Consider the following 7859-nt stretch of genomic DNA (forward strand, 5'->3'; position numbering starts at 1 on the left):
AAATGGACTCCGTTTCTTCCTGGCAACCTCAATTTTTTCAGGCTCAGCAAGCTACCTGATGATGGTGACTGTCCTGGCGCCTTCATAATTGAGGGGGGAGGTGTGACGATAGGCTGTGTCGGCCTTCCTTAATAAAGGGGGAACCCGGCTGGCTGCCCCTGAAACCATATGGTATGGGCTGAGAGTGTCAGCTCTTGTGTCCAAATGTTGGTTCTCTGTGTTTTAAAACTCCAATGTATTATGTTTGTCCTGTGATTTAAACCCAGGTTGGTGACACAAGGCAGTGTGAATTAGCATGTGAATTAAATGTGAATTAGCATTTCAATGCCCCAGCTCAGAAAGGGTTTCCAAGCCCAAATCTCCCCAATTTATTTCCCTTATAAGTATAAGGTTCCCCAGATTATATTCTGTAAGGAAGTATACTTTATATTGTGTTTTAATGTTTACTATAAGGTTCTATACAGAAAGCACAGGCATATGGGTAATATGCTGGCTAGTTTGCATAGATTCCATAGTTCTAAGAGGAGAGGAATGGCAGAGGGGGGAAACCATTTGGTGAGCAGGATGTTGATTAAGATGTCTTTGTTCTAAGTAGACACAGCGGAGCCAGGTATAAAACGGCTCTGGATGTCAGAACTGATAAGCAAGGTTTCTATTGGCAAGTTTTGAATTTATCCCTCCTATGAGTGAATGCGTAATTTCAATCCCTGCTTTAATTGGCTATTACTCTCCTCAATGATTTAGATAGGATTTCAGCCTATATAAGAGCGTGCTGTAAAAGCATCTCTCTCTCTCTTGTTCCTGGTGGAGGTCTGAAGACAAGCAGCCTCTGGCAGGCCTCTCCCTTCTGATGCTTCTGTGAAAGAGCTATTCACACCTGGAAGCATGGGGAGGCCTAGCCAGCAGGCTGGATTTCGGTCCAGGAGCCCAAGGTCCTATCAAGGTAAGCCTTTCCTGAACAGGCGCCTTGCAACTAGGAAAGGGTAGATCTCTTCCCCAGACCCCCGTAAGTGTGTATATTCTCTGTTTCTTGTATTTCTGTGTGTTTCCGAGGTCTTGTCCGAATAAACCGCAATTTATTTTACTGCCTGTTTTGCCTTGTGACTGATCCCTTAAATATAAATGTGAATTGGGCCTGGTCTCCCGTGACAATCATCTCCACGGCTGGGGCTGTCAGGAACGCTTTTGCTCCTGCATGTTGTTCCAGTTCGCGCAACTCTGGTGAGTGCTGCCTCCCCCATTTCAGTCCTTGGCCCAGCATCTGTGTCTGTTCATGTAATGTGCAGCTCAGTATTGCATCAAGGGTCTGTGTGTAACCTCAGGGTTTCTATTCATATGGTATTTGTGTGAGTGCTTGCTCCTATTTTAGGGCAGTATTATTATTATTATTATTATTATTATTATTATTATGATGTGTGGTCTATTAGATTGTTCTTCATTTATTAAAAGGACCTTTTTAATACTTAACAGAGGCTCTTTTCACATTTTTGTGTCTATCTTCTGTTATGTTTGGTAACTAATCCCCGGTGCGCTGTGTGTGTTTTGTGTTTTTTGTGACCCCAGCAGCAGTATATTTGAAACAACCAAAATATGCTCTTGGATATATAGCAGAGAGACGGATTCAGACATTTCAAGTCAAAATATTTTCTAAGCCCCCCTTTTCAGGGCAAGTTTTTAGAGGAGAATGTAGCAGTCATGGCTGGGATTGCAAGCCGAAAACAGTTCCAGGACGTTTGGTGCTAACTCCCAGTCAAGGGATTTCGGCTTCTCCGGAGGAAAGAACTTCATGCCAATTTGAGTTCCGGAACTTCATGCCAATTTGAGTTCCGGAACTTCATGCCAATTTGAGTTCCGGAACTTCATGCCAATTTGAGTTCCAGGACATTTCGCGCCAAGTCCCGGTCAACCTAAATACTTTGTTTTCTGTTCTATTTTACATAGGAAAGTCTAGTTTTGTAGCCCATACCCCCGTAAATTTGTTTTCTTCTGTATTTTGTAATCCATTGTGTGTACGTCTGTTTCTATGGAATAAATGACAATTTGTTTTACTATCTTGTTTTGCTCAGTGAAGGATCCCGTTATAAAGGGGTAAATACCTGTTCTCCTGTGACAGAGACAATCTAGTGACTTGTGTCGATATAGCTAAGGTGGGCTTTTCAAAATTGCTCTGTTCGAAATAGCAGAGCAACCGGATTCGTTTTGAAGCCAGAAAAGTTTGCCCTCCAGAAACTAAGTTAGACTCGAGGACCAAGTTCACGGCTGGGATTGCAAGACGAAAAGAGGACAAGGATAACCGGGTGTATATCCCGGTCAGGGTAAGCTCATCCTAGTGAGCGCCCTACACCTAGGAAAGCCTAGATGTTTCCCCCGGACCCCCAGTAAGTGTATTTGTAACCATTTCTTGTGTAATTCTTCTTGTTGTATGTGGGTTTACCTAAATATATTACACTTTGTTTGTACTATAATGTTTTGCCTAATGTATGATCCTGGTAATATATAAATGGTGTTAAAAGTTCCTGGTCTCCCATGATAAGGGCGCCCGGAACAAGGTTCCGATCAGGATTAGCACTTGTTGTCTGTGGTACCTGCGGCTGCTCCGGCACCCGGTATCGCCAACTGTATAAATGGTCTCTCCGGTCCCACGCTGTCACAGTCAGTGATGGCGTCCACCTGTAAGTGTTCTGGTCCAAGACCACTGGCCGCAAGTATTACACGGCGTCACTGTGTCGCTGACATTATAGACTCTAATTGGGGCAGTGTCCCTATCTATGGGTCCGAAGCAGCCACAATATGTTTAGGGTCTCAGGGCCTACCTTGGGCCCAGGACCGCCAACGGGGTTGGGGGTGGGGTGGTCTGCCGGTGCTGGTGACCTGGGCCCACTGGCGGGGGATGCCTGGCTAACCGGCCAGCGCTGCACATTTCCCCGACCTCTGGACAGGAATGGAAGGGGCATATAGGCAGCTTAGAGCCAGGGCCCGGCCGAAACCAGCAGCAGGGCCTGGCCCGATCATGGGAAATCTGCAGTGCCAGCCGGGCCCCCCCAGCAAGCGGACACCCGCAGACACCGGGTCTGGCCTAACCCATGGTAAGTCTGTATTTTTAAATGTATTGGGGGGGGGGGGGTTTATATGTATTGGTGTGCTTGCTATATGTATTGGGGGGCTTGGGGGTATTTTTATATGGGTTGGGATATTTTTTATATGGATTGGGGAGGGTTGTTTTTTGTATGCATTTGGGGGGTGGGGAGGTTGAATATATTTGGGGGTTCGGGATGAGGGGGGGAATGAGTGACCGTGCGGTAATTGGTGGAGGGAGAGGAGAGAAGGTGCGAGTGAGTAAAAGAGGGAGTAAGAGTGAGACACAGGGGAGAGAAAAACATGCAAGGTGGGAGAGTGAGAGGGGGCTAAATGGAAGGGAGAGAAATACATGGGAAGGGGGGGGGAAGAGAGGGGGCTTGTGAGGTGTAAAATTCAGGGGGACTCACAGTACTGACGACACGGGGGGGGGGCTGCTTAAAATATTTTACCTGGGCCTCACGATTTCTGTTTGTGGCCTTGCTTTGGCCTAAGGGGCAAGCAAAGCCTAGTCCAGGGAAACACAGCTCTCTGGACACTACCTCTCTGCTTCTGCTCCATCTTCCGATTGGCGTGGTCCCTGCAGTGCACCAAATGTATCTTTCACAGTCCTCTGGGATACTGCAGCCTTATTGGCTGTATTTCCCCATCTGAATAGCAGCCCTTGGGGATTCTGGTGTTTGTAGTTCCCATGCGGAGCTAAACTGCAATGACCACCGCTCTGTCTAAGCTACTGCACATGCACGAAGCTCAGGGTAGTGATTGGAATATTATTACATAACCCCCCAAACTTCAATGATTGTGTTAATTATATTGGCTGCCTATACTCATCAGTAATTAGCTGCATTACTGAGACTGAATAAGAAATATAAGGACTCATATTTGATCGCCCACATGCATCTTATATGATAACCTTCTATACTTTTGTCATCTGTTTAGTGTTCTAGTTATGTGCCTATCTAGCCCCAATTTTTTTTTTTTTATATTATTAACCATCATAAGGTATTTTAATTATTCAACTGGATCCTAGTCAATAAATTAGGGGCATTAATGTTGTTTGGTTTAAAATAGGCCTGTCCCTGAACTAGTCCTGTTACATCTGCCATATTATTATATTGGTACACATGCGAGGGCACCATTATGGGTACTTCTTTAGTGACATTACCTAAACTCTTTGTGTTGCTGTCTTTCTATACAATCATTATACTTTTTTCTAACACATCCAAATCAATTAGTTTAAGCCTTTTTGATTTTGCAGGTTTGAGGGAAATCTTTCAACAGTTGGTTGGATGCAATTCATTTTTGAATTGTTCTGACAAATGTTGCTCTGGCTTGCCAGTCTTTATATTTTTATGTAATCTCTAAATATCATTAATCTATATCACTAGAATGCAGTTTAATGCCTTGCTAATTTGTATCCGATTTTAAAACAGGTTTTAGAATTTACAATGCAAGTAATGAAGATACCGTTTGTAACACAACAGCGCCACCGTGTGGCATATAGTTTCAAGAGGTCTTTTATTCTAATGAATAACCGCAACTTCTATATTGAAGTGTCTTCATGGTATGAAATACAGATTTCCCCCTCAAGTTACAAATCTATAGCAGTGACTACACGTCTAACTGAACCCGAACCTCTTATTACAGGGAAAGACAATATCAGTTTCCAAATGATTACTTCTATTCCTTTGTGTATCAACTGCAGTGTTAAATCAAATCATTGGTGCTTCTCTTAACAGCACTGACACCTTCACACACATGCACTTTAACTATTAAACATTTAAAATATAAAGTGAGCTAACATTAGCAAAACAGCATTAACAATTAAAACCAACTTATCAATATTGAGATATATTTCTATCTCCCTGCAGCAAATATGAAATAATGTAACGCTTTTTTGATATTGTGGGTGGCTCTGAAAAGAGCCTTTGTGTTGGGTATCTGGGGGTCTCTGCTCCTGGTCTCGGGGTGAAGCTCACTTGCTGCTCTTGGCCGGTTTGTGGCTCTCGGTTTTCTTGGGCAGCAGCACGGCCTGGATGTTGGGCAGGACACCCCCCTGGGCGATGGTAACCCCTCCGAGCAGCCTGTTCAGCTCCTCATCGTTCCGCACAGCGAGCTGCAGGTGCCGGGGGATGATGCGGGACTTCTTATTGTCCCGGGCGGCGTTACCGGCCAACTCCAGGATCTCAGCGGTCAGGTATTCCAGCACTGCGGCCAAATAGACCGGGGCTCCGGCACCCACACGCTGAGCATAATTCCCCTTCCGGAGTAGTCTGTGCACGCGGCCGACTGGAAACTGCAGCCCGGCCCGAGATGAGCGAGTCTTGGCCTTAGCGCGAGTTTTCCCGCCTTGTTTGCCTCTTCCAGACATCGTGTATCTATCACAGTGCAGCGGTGACAGCGAGAGAAATAACAAACCCCGCCCCCTGTGCCCTTATTTATACACTTATAGAGCAGCAGCACTGCCCTGTGATTGGTCAGTTTTGAAAGAAGCCAATCAGTTCCAGAATCCTGTATCCACCAATCAACGTAGTTGCAATACATCTGATGATGTCATAAAATGTCACATGACAAAATCAGCCAATAGAAGAACAGAAGACTTGGGCTGCTCCTTTGCATACGATGCCTATAAATAGAGCTGCTGGGGGAGGAGTTGGACAGTTTCTCTGCAGTTTGGAGAGGAAGCATCGCGCAATATGCCTGAACCAGCCAAGTCTGCGCCAGCGGCCAAGAAGGGCTCTAAGAAAGCCGTGACTAAGACTCAGAAGAAGGATGGGAAGAAGCGTAGGAAGAGCAGGAAGGAAAGTTACGCGATCTATGTGTACAAAGTGCTGAAACAGGTTCACCCTGACACCGGCATCTCCTCCAAGGCCATGGGCATCATGAACTCCTTTGTGAACGACATCTTCGAGCGCATCGCAGGGGAATCGTCCCGCCTGGCTCATTACAACAAGCGCTCCACCATCACTTCCCGGGAGATCCAGACCGCTGTGCGCCTGCTGCTGCCGGGAGAGCTGGCCAAACACGCCGTGTCAGAGGGCACCAAGGCTGTCACCAAGTACACCAGCGCCAAGTAACCCTGATCTGATCACCCACCTACAAACACAAAGGCTCTTCTAAGAGCCACCCACCTTACCAATATAAAAGTTATAATTCTCATATTTAATCTGTTCGGGATAAAAGACCAGTATCACATGCAAATTGTGTTCTAATGTACATTGCACTTAATGCACGCTTAATTTTTTTGTTTTGTAGCTCTCATTCTGAGCTGTTCTGAAAGATTTGCAGTATATAGCATGGTGATACTTTCTGTAAAGGTGTGCAAAGCATGTGATGGCTGTTTCGCATTTTAGCGCTTCCTACCCAGCCCTGTGTGTGCTATACTTGTATGTTACAATTAACCAGCGGAAGACCCGCAGACAAAGTACAAATCGCAGAGACTCCCATTCAGTTAATCTGCAGTTCTGCCGCATACCACAGGGTGACGCTGCAGTTAGGAATTGGATCCGTGCTTACAAAGCGGAATTTGGTATTAATACAATGCGATTATTTTTCCTTATTTATTTTTCGAGCTTCACTAAAATACAGATTATATGTACATGTCTCAGACACATGGTGCATTAAAGGATGCCCTTAACACTTCTTGGTATATAATACATATGATATGGGGCATGTTCTAATGCAGTTTGTGGTTAGTTAACATACAGACAATGCAATCCGTGTTTGCTGCAAGCGTTAGATACGAGCATACTTATTAGCATATATAAAGTGGGCCTTTTAATCGTTTGTCGAACATGTTTATTCAGTTTACTTTATTAAAAAAAAAAAAAAACAAAAAAAAGGTTTTACTGAGAGCAGCAAGTGATATTTCTCATATTCTTGTGTTGGATTAAATATTTTTAACATTCATTTAGAAATCAGTTATAGCTGGTAATAGGTTGGGAGGTGTTACATTTAATTAATTGTTACAATGTTCAATCTGTTATCAGGGATTGCAACTTTTAGTATAAAAACAAGACCAAGCAACATTTGTTCCATCAGATTTCAGTAGCAGTTTTAAGTGGTTTTGTGATAATTTGTCAGAACTGTAAATCGCAAATATTTATCACATTCGGTTTTTATCTTATGGCCATAAATATAACCACACATGATGTCATGTGTAAAATACATCGGTTTGGTGGTCTCGGAAGCAAAACAATTCACAAAATGAAGCTAAAGGCACCAAAACATTTCATATCTGCCATTCAAACAGAGACCACACGGTGGCAGTGTTGCTTTGGAAATAACCAATATTCTGGAGACTTGGATTTAACACATGATCTGAATCACAGGTTTCAACTCCAGAGATATTTCTGTGATATGTTTTGTGGCGTCCCTTAAATATAATTGGTGAGTTAAGTCCAAATCAATAGGACTGTGGCACTGCTGCATCATTATTCTTACATTTAGGGTGGAACACTTAAATAGCCCGTAAAATAATACAGAAACATTATTTAGTGACATCTGCAAGCAGCAAAATGAACACAGAGCAAAACACACAACTACATATACTAGGGTGGGGGCTGAAACTGCCAAAGATGCCACATTTCCCCATATAATCTATAGAGGGGAAAGGGCAGCAGCACCATCAAAATAAAGGCAGCAAACACAAATGTATAACTTACATTAATAAGAAACACTTGTGGTCCTTCACAATTCCAACAACATGACTTATTGTCAAATGTTGACATGTATTCAATTCCTTTCTCTATGTCTAAATCCAAGCTCTGCTCATTTCATTCAAT

The 7859-nt window shown here is 43.8% G+C and overlaps 2 protein-coding genes across 2 annotated transcripts; one reads left to right on the top strand and one right to left on the bottom strand.

The window, feature by feature from the left end:
• Nucleotides 1–4576: 4576 nt before the first annotated feature.
• On the bottom strand, nucleotides 4577–5464 carry LOC142469306 (histone H2A type 1-like). Its single transcript, XM_075576237.1, has one exon. The coding sequence runs from the start codon at nucleotides 5444–5446 to the stop codon at nucleotides 5051–5053; it is 396 nt and encodes a 131-aa protein (XP_075432352.1). The 5' UTR covers nucleotides 5447–5464; the 3' UTR covers nucleotides 4577–5050.
• Nucleotides 5465–5771: 307 nt separating this feature from the next.
• On the top strand, nucleotides 5772–6152 carry LOC142469236 (histone H2B 1.1-like). Its single transcript, XM_075576191.1, has one exon. The coding sequence runs from the start codon at nucleotides 5772–5774 to the stop codon at nucleotides 6150–6152; it is 381 nt and encodes a 126-aa protein (XP_075432306.1).
• The last annotated feature ends 1707 nt before the right edge of the window (nucleotides 6153–7859 follow it).

Source organism: Ascaphus truei, chromosome 18, assembly GCF_040206685.1.
Source record: "Ascaphus truei isolate aAscTru1 chromosome 18, aAscTru1.hap1, whole genome shotgun sequence".
NCBI lineage: Eukaryota > Metazoa > Chordata > Amphibia > Anura > Ascaphidae > Ascaphus > Ascaphus truei.

What these genes read in the sequence shown, in the direction of transcription:
- LOC142469306 (XM_075576237.1), bottom strand. Translation starts at nt 5,446, where the DNA reads ATGTCTGGAAGAGGCAAACAAGGCGGGAAAACTCGCGCTAAGGCCAAG.
- LOC142469236 (XM_075576191.1), top strand. Translation starts at nt 5,772, where the DNA reads ATGCCTGAACCAGCCAAGTCTGCGCCAGCGGCCAAGAAGGGCTCTAAG.